The sequence below is a fragment of the Podarcis filfolensis genome (assembly GCF_964270895.1).
Source record: "Podarcis filfolensis genome assembly, chromosome: 7".
Classification (NCBI taxonomy): domain Eukaryota; kingdom Metazoa; phylum Chordata; class Lepidosauria; order Squamata; family Lacertidae; genus Podarcis; species Podarcis filfolensis.
In genome coordinates this window covers 83,356,075-83,371,729 of record NC_139603.1, presented here as the reverse complement: position 1 = coordinate 83,371,729, position 15,655 = coordinate 83,356,075, and the positions used below count along the sequence as shown (strand labels likewise).

General features: G+C 41.9%; 1 protein-coding gene across 2 annotated transcripts; it reads left to right on the top strand.

Annotated features, from left to right (window-relative positions):
- The first annotated feature begins 11,803 nt into the window (after positions 1-11,803).
- On the top strand, positions 11,804-14,911 carry LOC310766207 (mas-related G-protein coupled receptor member B2-like). Of its 2 annotated transcripts, none has more exons than XM_083622283.1 (3): positions 11,804-11,953; positions 12,951-13,051; positions 13,977-14,911. In XM_083622283.1, exons 2-3 carry the CDS (start codon positions 12,968-12,970, stop codon positions 14,835-14,837), a joined length of 945 nt encoding a protein of 314 aa, XP_083478409.1. In that variant the 5' UTR covers positions 11,804-11,953; positions 12,951-12,967; the 3' UTR covers positions 14,838-14,911. The 2 variants fall into 2 exon arrangements, with proteins under 2 accessions (XP_083478409.1, XP_083478410.1); XM_083622284.1 differs by having other exon boundaries at positions 11,807-12,037.
- Positions 14,912-15,655: the final 744 nt, after the last annotated feature.

Sequence of the window (15,655 nt, the reverse complement as noted above, 5' to 3'; positions counted from 1 at the left end):
CAGAGGAGGGAGACCAAGATGATTAAGGGTCTGGAAACTAAGCCTTATGAGGAGCGCTTGAAGGAGCTGTGTAGGTTTAGCCTGGAAAAGATGAGACTGAGAAGAGATGTGAGAGACATCTTCAAATATTTTAGGGGCTGTCACATGGAGGAGGGAGCACGCTTGTTTTCTCCTGCTCTGGAGAATAGGACTTGAACCAATGGCTTCAAGCTGCAAGAAAGGAGATTCCAACTAAACATTCAGAAAAACTTTCTGACAGCAATAGCTGTTCAGCAGTAGAACAGACTCCCATGAGAGGTGGTGGACTCTTCTACCTTGAAGGTTTTTAAGCAGAGGTTGGATGGCCATCTGTCACAGATGCTTTAGTTGAGATTCCTGCATTGTAGGGGGTTGGACTAGATGACCCTTGGGTCCCTTCCATCTCTAAGATTATATGATTCTGGAGAGCCACAGGTTCTCCACACCTACTCTAAACCTTGCATATTTTCTAAGTCACATATGCTGAGTTCTATTGATCTACAACCTCAGCATTTAAGGTGAAGGTCTTACTAAGCTGACTGTCTTGGTCTTCTCCTAACCTTTACGTAGGGATGGGTTTATAGGTCCATTTTTGTTTCTCTTAGTTTCTTATTTTTTATCAACTTAAGTTTGGTTTCTCACAACGCCACATGGGTTTGCAAATGCCTTTTAAAAAAATCCTCCTCAAAATTATTCAGCATTTCCATATAACTCTGTTCTAATTTTTGTAAACAATTTTGTCTAATAGACTTTTTTTGCAATTTCCCGAAATATAATGCACATATGTATGATATTTCCACTACTATCAAGTTGTCTATGCATTTTTGTGTAAGATGCCTGGCTGGAATACTGCATTGCAAAATTCAGAGAAGCACCACATTTCAAAGGATGGCCTTGTATTGCTTCAGAAAGTGTGAATTATGTTAAGTTCAGCTTTAAATGTGAGCTCAGTTTAATTTAACTCCCATCCTTACCTTTATGTACTGCAATTTGTATATGTTCTAAATGGCTTTAGAGTGATAGAATGGAAAGGAGAAACATAGGCACAAATTCTTAAACAAATACAAACCTGGGACCCAGGTTTTGTTCTTAATCTCTATATTATTTCTCTTCCACAAAACCTTCAGTTCCTTTGTTTTGCTTGCTCTTTACTGTAGTGCATCAAATCTACTGTATATTCAGCATATCAAGTGCGCAAATACATAATCACCTCAATCACTGCAACAGTCATATAATATAAGGACAGAATTATAATCCTCATGTTGCAGATTGGAGTGGGGGGGGCGGTTGAAGAATGAGAGACTAACTAGTGGGTTTGCAAGTACAGTGGTGCCTCGCAAGACGAAATTAATTCGTTCCACGAATTTTTTCGTCTAGCGAATTTTTCGTCTTGCGAAGCATGAAATCCCATAGGAATGCATTGAAAATCAATTAATGCGTTCCTATGGTCAAAAAAAGTCCAAACAAAGCCAAATTTGGTACAACAAGAGTTTATTAAGTGCTCTTTAAAGTCACACATTCTGTAAAGAGCATTTCAAAATTCAAACCCAGAAACTTTTTTAAAAAACAGCAGAGTGGCCCAATGGTCACACAAAATCATAAAAATGCAGAAAAAAACCACAAGCTTCCAGATTCTTGCAAACCCCTCCCCAACTGTTCCCCCAGCCACCCAGCACACAGAAATTCAAATCCAGAATTTTTTTTTTAAAAAAACAGCAGAGTGGCCCAGTGGTCACAGAAAATCATAAAAATGCAGAAAAAAACACAAGCTTCCAGATTCTTGCAAACCCCTCCCCAACACCAAGTCATTGAATTCCAAACACCCCAACCCAAAATCCAAAACCCCAAAAAAAAGTTTTAAAAGCTTAACTTACCAAATGGCTGCAAAAGAAGTTTTGGAAAAGCTTCAAAAATCACCAAAGTATTTAAAAACCTCAAAAAAGGCTACTATGTACACTGCGTTCTATGAATTGCTCCTCGAAGTCAAGTCGCAACTGTATTAACGGTGTTAAGAAAAAGGAAACAAACTTGCAAAACGTTTTCATCTTGCGAAGCAAGCCCATAGGGAAATTCGTCTTGCGAAGCAGCTCAAAAAACGAAAAACCCTTTCGTCTAGCGAGTTTTCCGTCTTGCGAGGCATTCGTCTTGCGGGGCACCACTGTATGGTAAGACAGCTCACATGCTCAAGTGTTCACAGTGAGTTTTAATTTCATGGAATGTTGCAAGATCACGAACATGCTATTAAGGGAGTCTAGAGTACCAATGTTTACTTTCAAACTCTCTGTTTGGTAAAGTTATTATTATGGCTGCATTGCTTAATTTATGAATTGCCTTTTACATATGCCTCAGGGTGAGTTACAGGCAAACCATTAAAACAGCTTAAAACAGTTTTAAAAACAGTGTGAAATCTAGTTGTGATCTAAGCCTCTGTATATTATCCTGGAATTAACCACCAATCTCTGTTGAGCCTTACTTCCAAATAAAAACACCTAGGATCAGGCTGCATGCATATCTATTTAGGAAAGAATCAATGATGGTAGGTTTTGTCTTGCTTGAAGGGCAGATGAGATATATTCACATATCCAATGTTACTTTTTTTATTTTGCTTCAGGTTGAATATATTATAGACATAATGTAGCTCCTTAGGGAAATGTCAACTCAGTTCACAACACAGTGAGAACAAACTGAAGTAAATATCCTCTTGTGCACATATCATTCCCATAATGATTACCTCTAATTCCTGGGTTGCTCCTACACAAGTCCAGTGAAGAATTCTGCATATGTATTTCAGTATCCTCAAGCAGTGAAAAACCATGCATGGAACTGACCACATGAGCAGTAGCAGATCAAGAAAGGTACTACCAAGCCCCAAAGGAAGCCAGTAATGAGCAGAGGCTACGAAGCTATTAGAGGCAAGAAGGCTTCCTTCAGAAAACAGAAGACTTGCCCAATTGGGGATAAAGAAAAGGAACACAAACTTTGGGGGGGGGGGAGAAGCACAAGGGAACAATAATAAATGGCTGCAAAAAAAAATCATTTGAGGAGCATATTGCTAAAAAAAATCATTCAAATTTAAAACATTATTTAAATACATCAGAAACAAAAATTAGGAAGACAGGTGGTCCTTTGGTGAGGAAGGGAAAGGAGTGCTAGTGAAGGGAGATTTATAAAAATATGAATTAATAAATTGCATTTGTCTTCATTGTGGAGGATGTGGAGCAGACACCTGGTGCTCGAATGGATTATTTTCCAGGAAAGGGGTTTGAAGAACCAAGGCAGATAGTGGTTAAAAGAATTAAAATTCTAAGACTTGTTTACAAATTGAAAGTTAAAGGTGGCATTCAATGAAGGTTTGCTCCAAGACCCACTGAAACTAATAAACATGATTAAGTTAGGATCAGGACTTTCCCCCCCCAGCCAGAACTCATCAGAACTCTGTTCTGGTACCTCTCAAGTGGGCGTCGTTGCCATTCTAAGAGAACAAGGGAGGCATTCATGGTGAGTCCTGGCACCTCTTTTCTAGAAAAATAGCATTGGTTGGGACCATTCATTTTGCTGGGTCTACTCTGCATAAAACTTAGGTGAATGCTATCAGGTTTCTACGGTTACACTACATATGGCAACACTAGATAGTGAGCAGTTAAACGTCAGTTTCTGAAATAAACCCTTTTAGATTGGATCTCCACCACAGCAACAGAAAGCAGCCCAAAGATGTTTAAATGGGAAACTTCACTGGCATGCATATTTGTGGTACGACAAGGTTAAAGCTCATAAAGCATTCAAAAACCATATTGTCAGGAAAGCATTGTTTAATGTTTGGCTAAGATATAAAGACTTACTGGAGAATAAAACCCCAAGGTGGCTGTCACCAATGGAAGCAAAGACACTGAAAAAGTCCAATATGGAGGCCAAATGGCCGAAATATTGGGAAATATTGGAACAAGAAGGAGATAAATTGAAATTGCAGAGTTTTGAGAAATTAAAAGACAAGGTGCGAGATTGGCTGCATTATTTTCAAATAAGAGAGGCCTATAATTTGGATAAAAAAATAGGTTTCCAGGTGGAAAAAATCAAAATTGGAAACTGAATTGTTAGAACCCAAAACTAAAACACTTTCAAGAATGTATAACTTGCTGCTAAAATGGAACACGCAGGATGAAACAGTTAAATCTGCTATGATTAAATGGGCACAAGATGTTGGTCATAACATTATGTTTGCTGACTGGGAACAGTTGTGGACCACAGGTATGAAATTTACGGCATGTAATGCCCTAAGAGAGAATATTATGAAAATGATATACAGGTGGTACATGACACCAGTCAAGCTTGCAAAAATCTATCATTTGCCCGATAATAAATGTTGGAAGTGTAAAGAAAATGAAGGAACATTCTTTCACCTTTGGTGGACGTGCCCAAAGATTAAGGCTTTCTGGGAGATGATTTATAACGAAATGAAAAAGTATTTAAATATACATTCCTTAAGAAGCCAGAGGCCTTTCTCTTGGGCATGGTCGGCCAATTGGTGCCAAAGAAGGACAGAACTTTCTTTATGTATGCAACAACAGCAGCAAGAATTCTCATCGCAAAGTATTGGAAGACACAAGAGCTACCCACCCTGGAAGAGTGGCAGATGAAGCTGATGGACTATATGGAATTGGCGGAAATGACTGGCAGAATCCGAGACCTGGGAGAAGAGTTGGTGGAAGAAGACTGGAAGAAATTTAAAGACTATCTTCGGAAATACTGTAAAATTAATGAATGTTAAAATTATGCATGGATTGGTAATAAGTGGTAACTAGTGACAAAAGTTAATAAGATTATATAAAAAATGTATGGATAAATGGTTGAAAATATTGAGGTATAATATGTTATGACACAAAGTTAAGATATTTGAAAAAGGGTAAGAATTTGCTGAATTAAGTATGTAAATGGGAACACAAAAGGGGGGAGGTGTGAGGAGGTCAAGGATACAAGCATATGACTTTGAGAATATAGAGAAAAATGGATTTGTTTTATCTTTTTAATTTTTTTTTCTTAATTAGTTGTCTTTTGTGTATTTTGTGTGTTTCCTTTTTTGTATTGTCTATTTTTATTTGTGGTTTCCCTTTTTTTATTCTGTAAATTTTTACTTTCTTCTTTTGTAAAACTTTAATAAAAATTTATTTAAAAAAATAAATAAATGGGAAACTTTACTGAGCATGGGAAGGTCATAAGGCAAATGAGAGCTGATATAACAAGGGAGCCAGTGTGGTGTAGTGGTTAAGAGCAGTAGTCTCGTAATCTGGTGAACCGGCTTCGTGTTTCTGCTCCTCCACATGCAGCTGCTGGGTGACCTTGGGCTAGTCACACTTCTCTGAAGTCTCTCAGCCCCACTCACCTCACAGAGTGTTTGTTGTGGGGGAGGAAGGGAAAGGAGAATGTTAGCTGCTTTGAGACTCCTTAGAGTAGTGATGGTTTTCCCAGTAGTGATGTATGGAAGTGAGAGCTGGACCATAAAGAAGGCTGATCGCCGGAGAATTGATGCTTTTGAATTATGGTGCTGGAGGAGACTCTTGAGAGTCCCATGGACTGCAAGAAGATGAAACCTATCCATTCTTAAGGAAATCAGCCCTGAGTGCTCACTGGAAGGACAGATCGTGAAGCTGAGGCTCCGATACATTGGCCACCTCATGAGAAGAGAAGACTCCCTGGAAAAGACCCTGATGTTGGGAAAGATGGAGGGCACAAGGAGAAGGGGACGACAGAGGACGAGATGGTTGGACAGTGTTCTCGAAGCTACCAGCATTAGTTTGACCAAACTGCGGGAGGCAGTGGAAGACAGGAGTGCCTGGCGTGCTCTGGTCCATGGGGTCACGAAGAGTCAGACACGACTAAACAACAACAGAGTAGTGATAAAGTGGGATATCAAATCCAGACTCCTCCTCCTCCTCTTCTTCTTCTTGGGAAGGGCCCTGCAGGACAAGGCTGGATCAGGCCAGTGACCCTACTAGTCCAGCAGAGTGGCCAACCAGATGTCTTTGGGAAGCTCAGAAGCAGAACCTGAGTTCAACAGCTCTCCTTCCCCCTGGAATTCAGAAGCATACTGTCTCCAGCAGTGGGGGCAGAACATAGTCATCAGGATTAGTGACCACTGAAACTCCATGAATTTGCCTATTCCTCATTTAAAGCCATTCACACTGGAATACCCTCTGGAATACCTCTGAATGACCCACTTGTCATGTTATCGTGGTAAGGGGAGAATAAATGAGTGGAGGAAATAGGATTCCACGTTAAAGAAAGCCACGCATTTATGTAGATGCAACTAAAATTCAAGCCTTTTATCATCCCTATGCTGTGGTTTGGGCTTGCATTTTCTTTCTATTCATAAGACTTTGGACCCCGAGCAAAAATGAATGAGAAATGATTGATTTCTCTGAATATTTTCTTTCTCTTTCTTCTTCAAGCAAGACAAAACATATCATGGTCTTAATGGATAGTCTCTCGTTCTCTCTGTGTGTGTCTGGGCTATTGAATAAAACATAGACGGCTCGGGCGAATGTTAATAGGTTATTTAATCCATGGAGTTTGGACACGCAACTGCTAACATGTTGGCTTTCATTTACAACACTATTTGGCATTTTAGGTATCCTAAGAAATGAACACCTGGCATTAATAACTTCTCAGTATTAGAAAACACACACACACAATGGAACTACAGCTCATTGTAGGTGGCAGCTGTGTCGCTAAATAGGAGAGAAAGGAAGAGACTTCTCCAGAATGATACCAGCTAGATTAATTCTCAGCAATGCTGGACCTGCTTTCATTCAACCTGCATAATGCATTGCCTTGCAACAATAAGTTGCTTTTGTGCAACTTTTGTGCACAGTCTTCTAATATTTAGCTGCATTTGGTAAATGAATAGTCATATGAACAGGCTTCCATCTCCTTTCTTTGCTGTTTGTTTCAAGTTAATCACAGAATTATGGCTGACTGGGGCAACAGCTCTCATTTCGGGACCAGATATTATGGTGCTGAATGTCTCAATGACAGGAGGCAGGAGGGACAACCAAGATCTCTTTTGCTCAAATCCTGCCTGCTGCTTTTCCACAGCCATCTGGTTGGCCACTGTGAGAACAGAATGCTTGACTCAATGGGCCATTGGCCTGATCCAGGAGGGACTTATGGTCTTATAAAAATGTAGGAAGCTTCCTTAATAATCAGACCATGTTGCATGGTGGTTTATACTGATTGGAACTGGTTCTAATGACCATTAATGTACCATGGGATGAATTTGGGCTTTTGGCAAATGATTTTAGTTTTCTGATAGTTAAGTTTAATTTGCCCTCCAAGGGATGCGGGTAGCGCTGTGGGTTAAACCACAGAGCCTAGGACTTGCCGATCAGAAGGTCGGCGGTTCGAATCCCCATGACGGGGTGAGCTCCCGTTACTCGGTCCCTGCTCCTGCCAACCTAGCAGTTCGAAAGCACATCAAAGTGCAAGTAGATAAATAGGTACTGCTCCGGCGGGAAGGTAAATGGCGTTTCCATGCGTTGCTCTGGTTTGCCAGAAGTGGCTTAGTCATGCTGGCCACATGACCCGGAAGCTGTCTGCAGACAAACGCCGGCTCCCTCGGCCAATAAAGTGAGATGAGCGCTGCAACCCCAGAGTCAGCCACGACTGGACCTAATGGGTAGGGGTCCCTTGACCTTTACCTTTACAATATATTGCTAATGCTTTCACAGCTCTTCTAAGACCTATGGGTATTCTTGAAGGAATTGCTGCATCATCTGCATGCTGTACAGACCCTACAAGTTCTAGTTACAAGTAGGTAGCCATGGTGGTCTGCTGTAGTCGAAACAAAATAAAAAAAAAATTCCTTCCAGTAGCACCTTTAGAGACCAACTAAGTTTGTCATTGGTAAGAGCTTTTGTCTGCATGCACACTTCTTCAGGTATCTGGTATCTGAAGAAGTGTGCATGCACAAGAAAGCTCATACCAATGACAAACTTAGTTGGTCTCTAAGGTGCTACTGGAAAGACCCTACAAGTGTCCCTATTTTCCAGGGACAGTCGCGGATTTGCATAAGCCATCCCAGTTTCTGATTTGATCCTGGAATGTCCCACTTTTCCTTAGGATGTCCCTACTTCCATTGGAGAAATGTGGGAAGGCATGGAGTTATCTGACCCCTGAACCATCTGAAGGCAGTCCTGTAGGGGGAAGTTTTTAAATGTTTGATACTTTATTATGTTTTTATATATGTTGGAAGCCACCCAAAGTGGCTGGGGCAACCCAGCCAGATGGGCGGGGTATAAATAGTAAAATTATTATTATGGAATAGGACGTCCCTGTTTTCATTGGAAAAAATGTTGGAGGGTATGTATACAGCGTCTGCATCCAGACAAAGTTAGATTCCAATACCCATCAGTCACAGCCAAGGATAATGGGAGTTGTAGTCCAGAAACATCTCTGGTACAGGACAAGTATCAGATTTCAAGATACAGTTGGGTTTAGTGGCCATTCTGGCTGTCCTAGCAAAAGAGTTGAAAAGGGGATTAGAAAGTAGTTATAAAATTGTGAGAGAAACATTACCAGCACCATGCAGCTGCTCAGAAATCTGGATAAACAGGTGTGTTTTTTCTCCTGGACTTGCCACGTGGCCACAGATGGCCACTTCATGGAGTAAAGGTTACCATGCAATAAATCTCCATCCTATAGTGATCTCTTTGGAAAAGGAATTGACTTCAGAGGCATCTTCTTCCATTTTGAAGCCATCTATGTATATCTATCATACTTAAAAGGCGCTAGTGAGAAGGCCCAGGCTATGATTACCTAATTAACATATGCAAATGCATGTAACTTGCATAAACAGGGCTCCTGGGGGAATTTCTATTAGGAGGATGAACTGCATAGAGGGTGACAGTCTTTTTAGTGTCATTAGGGTAAATGAGGTGGTAATGGGCTGTGCAGATGATGGTAAAGTCAATAATTTATTTCGCACTTCTCACTGGGGTGGCTTTTACAAACAGCCAGGATCCTTAATTGAAATGTAAATGCATGATAAATTAGGAAGAATGCCTTGTGAAAAGTGAAATAAGGGGAAATGTAGGAGCTGAGGAACTTCCAGTAAGGATTTTAAGAGGACAAAGGACTATAGGGGGAAATGCAGGCTCTCGTTTGATCAAAGGGATACCTTGGTTCACTTTTATATAGTCCCTGAGAACCATGATGAAAACTCCAGAAGAAAAGGCTGCATCCCACTCTTTCTGGATTCTGATTTAACTATACTAGGAGAAAGTCTAAAATTACTTATGAATTTGGAGCATGGGTAGTTTACCATGATTTTCAGTTCCTTTGAATCCCTGCCACATACTACCTTGGTAATGGGCATGTGGAATGATGATAACACTTTCTCTAATAACAGTAATATCAATGGAAAACAATCAAGTAATATATCAAGAAATATATATAAGACTTTTAATTTTTTCCCAAAAACATTCAGTTAGGATCCATAAGGTTTTCAGTGCACTTTGTCATTGCGAAACCTAACATAATCTCACCAGCATTCAGGGTAAAGGAATGTTAATAAAGGAATGCACAGATCAGCTGTAATTTAGAAAAGGGTATGTTGCCGTAACTGATGCTGAAAGACAACACCATGCCCATCAACAGCTGTGCTCGTCCTGCTGCATCTCTGGATTGAAAATATGCTTATGGCAGCCTCAAGGGACCTGGGCTGAGATGCATGTGGAAGATGCAACAAGGATGATTCCCCAGTGACAATAATTGGAGGTGACAATTAACTCTGGACTATTTCTCCAACAAGTCTCTAGACTGTGTCTGATCCCAGCTGCTTCAAATTGCAGGTGAGGCTCATATGAATGTTTCTTCTTGTCTATCATAGGCAAAGGGCTCATCCATTCTTCCCTTTGTGCCACATTTCTGGGCTTTAAAGCTCCATATCTAAGTGTTTTGTTGGGTTTTGGGTTTTCTTTTTTTATCCCGACATTTCACCCATGTTTTACCACAGTAATCATGGTGGTTCACAGCATAAAATTACAATACAAAAACCACAACATACATAATAAATATAAGAACAAAAGCAAACCAATACCACCACCTCCAGCAAAAGGAAGTTTGGTTGAGTTCATAGAAGATCAGATGTTGTGGACAAGCTTTCTCCCCAACATCTAGTTATCCGCATACAATGGATTTCTATTTTTTTCTGTTTGAAGGAATCTTCACTAATGGGTAAATGGTCCATTGTTCATTCATTTATTTGGCTCAGATCCGGCTCAATTCCATGGGCTCAGACCAGCTTAAAGCAGGTGGGGTTTTTTTTGTCAGTTTTCTAAATGTTAATACTCCTATACCCTAGGGGGCATCAATCTAAGGGAACTGAATGGTTTAGGAAATAAAGGATGCCAAATGAAATGGAAATGGCCCTGGGAACATATAATCTATTCTTTAAACAACAACAACAAACCACCCATACCATAACCAGTCCAAAAAGCCAATCACACAAATGATAATGCTTTTTGTGGGAATCCACCACCTCAACGTGTATTGATAAAGATGTACTGCAGAGTTAAGTGGGATGGGTGATGGCTTCTCTGGAATGTAGCCCAGAAAGTAGGGTTGGTCAGATCAGTCTGTTTCTGGCCCATACGCTGCCACATGTACTCATTCATCATTTTGTTCTGACTCGTTTTGCATTGCAGTACCCACTGCCAAGGACAAATGATGGCCTAAGAAAGGTGGAAGCCAATATGGGATTCAAGAGCAGCCTGGAAGCTGAGGCAAGGCTAGTTCAGAAAAATGTACAAAGCCTAGGGAGCTGGTTCAGGACCACAGTTAGCCGAGAAGACAAATTGTCTTAGCAACCAACAGAGTTTTATAGCCTGGACTAGGTATTCAAGATGAAAGCCTTGTCCCATGAACAGAGTATCTGGCCAGTTAAAGGATTGATACATTTTCCCTGTACCTGTTGGCTTCTTCTAGGCCAAATTATTTAAACTATGTGGGACTTCTATGGGGAAAGTGTCACAGGTTTCCTGCAAGGCGTCATGGTCCATTGACTGAGACTGTGGTGATAGAGGATTCTCTTCATGGTGCAAGATTTGGGTTATGGTGCCAGCAGAGGCACATGGGAAGGAGCAGGAAGCAAAACCTTCTGCTCTGCCTCAGGGCTGCTATATCTGAGGATTACTGATCTGGCAGCATGATACATTTCAATCTGCATTTTAAATGGAAACCATTATTTAAACAGCCCCATCATGACATATGGCTAACCTTCAGCAGGGGCAAAACTAGACTTTAGTTCACCCTGGTCAAAAACCCAGTTTGGCACATTCCTTTTGCATTTGCATACACACACACAGAATCTGGGAGCCTCAATGGCTCCCCTCTGGAGGCTTCACCCAGGGCAACAAAAACCTGGCTAGCCCCCACCGCACCCCATAGCTACAGCTCTGCCTTCAGTCTGATGAGTTGGTCATTACACTAAACACAGATACAAGCTGTCTCTACACATGTACAAGTGTTTATGTGATAGATTGTACCATGTGCACATAACACGTGAAGACCTCTGGAGTCAGAAATGAACCTGCAAAGGCATAGGTCATCTGAGGCATCCAATAAAAACACTTGTCATTGGAAATTAATAGAGGAACTTTATTGGGGAAGGGTGTACAATGGATTATATGGGAACACATACACTTATAGGGATAGGGACAGAAGTATGCAGTGCCTATTCTGTTCACAGAGGCAATAGAATGGAATGTCTGGAAAGGGAAAAGTGTAGAATGTGGGGAAAGATCAAAAGGAAAGAAGCAGTTGGTGGCAGTTGGAGCAGCAGCAGCAGCAGCTTGGGAGAGGACCAAGGAAGCATAAGAAGGAAGAACAATAGAGGGAAGACTTCAAAGAGAGAGGTCAAAAGGGAGCCAGAACATCAAAACCGGTAGGTTGGATGGAAAAGACTGTGAATTAGACTTCTCCAGCTTTCAGCAGGAAACTGAAACCATTTTCTGTGGTTTGTGGTTGGGTGGGTTCCTTTTTGTTCTATATATTCACTGTATAATGAATTTGTTGGGTTCCCTATTCATATACAGGCTCCCTTTCTGCATCCATCTTGGAATGGAAGGAGCCTGATGGAGTTGGTCTTTCAGCAGAGCAGATTATTATTGATGCAATATAGAGAAATGTTTTGGGGAAGCACTTGCACACAGAGGGAAAGGTGTGCTTCCTTATTCCAAAGGTGGCTTCCTTACTCTGGAGCAGCGGTTTTCAGGATGTGTTCTGGAGAACTGTAGGATCCCTTTAAAGGTTTTTGGAGGTTCTTTCATGCAGAGCCAATTATGATGGGTCAGCTGCTCTGAAATGCAGCTCATCTACCACATCAAACATACATTTAAATGCACATCTCCATTTGTGAATGCTGCATCACAGTGCTGGTTCGAGCTGCTGACCATTATGTGAAGCCCACCATGCTGGTTTTCCATGACTCCAGAAGGCATGCCAAAGCTCTGTGGCAAATGAGCTGGACAGTTCCTTGACAAGTGTACAAAATGGGGGGGGGGGGAGTTTGGCAACCAGAGGACATCTGTACTGCATAGTCAAGGGAGCCATAAACCAAATATGGGAGCCAGTGTGGTGTAGTTCCTAGAGCACTGGAGTAAAGCCCACGAGACCTGAGTTCTAATCCTTACTCTGCCAAAGGGGCTCCCTGGGTGACCTCGGACCCATTTTCTTCTCCCAGCCCACCCTACCTGACGGGGTTATTGACAATTGTGATGATAGCACAGGGAGGGGGGAACTGTGAGCATCTTCTCAGGTTTCTTGCAGGGAAGGCTAGATTTAAATAAATGAATAGTAAACTAATACATGGATAGATACAATAGAACAAAACAGATGTGCAGCATGCCAGTTCCCACTGATCGTTTCTCTTTCCTCACTAGGAAGAAAAGAGGGAGAGATGTTGTTCCTCCCCTGGCTTATGCTCTGGGTTCTCATCCATCTGACCAAAGCTGGCCCAGTTTCTTCGGTTGCGGCAAGAAAGGTGAGTAGAGAGCGGTTCCTGCCTGATTTAGTGGCATGGTTCAGGCAGATGCATTTCAATTTTAAAACAAACAAACAGAAAATTCATTTCTAAGATATCTCAACCTCTTCCCAAAGAGTGATGCTTCCCTTACCCAGCTTTGGGAAGCTGATTTGGGATGGTGTGCGTGCGTGCGTGCGTGCGTGCATGTGTGTTTGTCAATTTTTGGCCTTGCACAGGGCAGCACTTAACAAGGTCTTACACCTCCCTACACCTGGTGACTGAATCACCTTTGTCTCTGCCAAGGAAGGAAAGTTTGTAGTGGAAGTTTGAATGTTGGTGAGATCACAAATGTGACAGTACTCAGGGCATTGCCTATATTTTGATGCCCAATGTTTCTGAAACTTGTGGTGGTCGTGGTGATGATTGAAGTAAGTCCCCATTAGGGGTGCTCTGGGGGAGTGTCAGGGGCAGGACTTTGGGATGGGGGACTCAGACTTAGTCCTAAGCCCATTCAGCTCAGTCACATTACCTGACCACCTGGCATAGAACCTTATTTTAAAGATTTTATTTCCCTCTTCCAGGTTTAAGCAGAGCAGCAGCTCTACTACTAAACCGGGCTTGTATCTATTCTAACTTAACACCAGTTTAACTTACTCCAGGCTTGCTTTATGCCAGCTTCTTGTGCATGGGATTGCTCTTTTAATTGTAAAAAACCTGTAATGGGTTTCCATAAGATATAAAACTCACATTAAAATTATTGACAAAAGTCAAAAGTTAAAAGCAAGTTGGCTTGAAATCAACAGTAACCTTTGCATATCTGGGCTGGCTTGTTGAAAACAGAGAAGGGAAGACACCTGCCTAATATCACTGGGCAGGGAGTTCCAGTAGGTACTGCCACATTGAAAGTTCAGTTCCTTACACCTGTTGTGACTTCTATCCATAGGAAGAATCCCTTCTTCCTTCAGCTAACAAGACTGTGCTTGGAAGAGGCATGCATCTCAAAGAAGGCGATCTCAACATCACAACCATCCTCTCCACTACATTTTTGAATGTTCCGCATCAGATCCAGTCTAACTATATCATGGACTTCCTAATGTGTGTGCTGGGAGACCGCATATTTGCACGTTTCATGGTCTCCATCTTTGTGTTTGGGCTTTTGGGAAATGTTGCCATTTTCTCCTACCTCCTTTTCTATATCAAGAGGAATTCCTGGAATGCCTACATCTGGAACTTCGCCATCGCCAACTGTGGCATCTTTCTATTTTTGTGCAGTTCCTTTCTGCTGGCTTTCATTAATTATATTTTTCATTCCTGCGACGCCTTTGAGAAATTGTTCCTCTCTCTGGCCTACTTGCTTTTATACACCCAGTGTAGCTGCATGCATTTCATTGCGGGCATTGGTGTTGACTGGGTCCTCCTTCTCCTCTCTCCAAGCTGGCACAGAAGCCACCAACCAAACCTGTCTTCTCTTATATCGGCTGTCACCTCTATCATCCTGTGGCCCTTGCTGTGCCAACTGCTGTTCTTCTTCAGCCTGGGGTTCGACACGCAAACCGTTGTCATCCTCTCCTTGATCCTTTTCCTCCCTCTGGTGTCCATCTCCTTTCAGACCTTGATCGTCAACACGTGGTACAACTTGGGCCAGCAAAAGAAAATGCGTACGGAGAGAATGCTTGAGATGCTTGGATCCATCGTCACCCTGGTGCCTCTCCATCTCTTCTTCACCCAGAACTCTGACTGCGCAATCATCTCATTGTTTTTCATGCTGTATGTTTTGTTTTTGTGTTTTGCAAGGATGAGCTAAGAAGGGTTGAAGTTGGCTTGTAGTACCAAACCTACATCAAGATGAATAAAGCTTGCACACTTCTGTTTTTAAAATATGGCTGTTTGTCCCATACCTTTTTATTTAGAATATTTTATTTTCAAAAGACAAAAAAAGAGATTCCTTAATCTTTAAATGGATAAGCATCCTATATTCATCACTAAGTCAGAATAATTCTAAAGCTTCAGGCCTGAGAGTCAAAGGTGGTTTTTCAAGGCTCTCCCATTGGCCCCAAACTCTCTGCAGGGGATCCTCAGACTCAGAGGCCAAATGTGGCCCTCCAAGCCTCTCTCTCTGCCCCTTGGGAATCCCCTCTATCCATACATCCTCCTGAGTCTCTCGTCTTACTGTCCCTCTTTTGCAACCCTCTTGAGTTTTTACTTGGCTGAAATGTGTCCTTGTCCTAGAATCATAGAATTATAGAGTTATAGAGGTACGCAAAGGGCCCTCCAGTACAACACCTTGTAATGCAGGAATAGTGATGATGTCTCTTGCTTGCCACAATAAGAGGATGGTGGTGTATGTATACCATCATCATCACTATTCCTGCAGCTCATACTTCTTGGCCTTTTGACTAAGATCAAGGATGTGTTCCATTTCCTATTCAGAGCATTGTGGTGTAGTGGTTAAGAGCAGTAGTCTCGTAATCTGGGGAACCAGGTTCGCGTCTCTGCTCCTCCACATGCAGCTGCTGGGTGACCTTGGGCTAGTCACACTTCTCTGAAGTCTCTTAGCCCCACTGTGTTTGTTGTGGGGGAGGAAGGGAAAGGAGAATGTTAGCCACTTTGAGACTCCTTAAA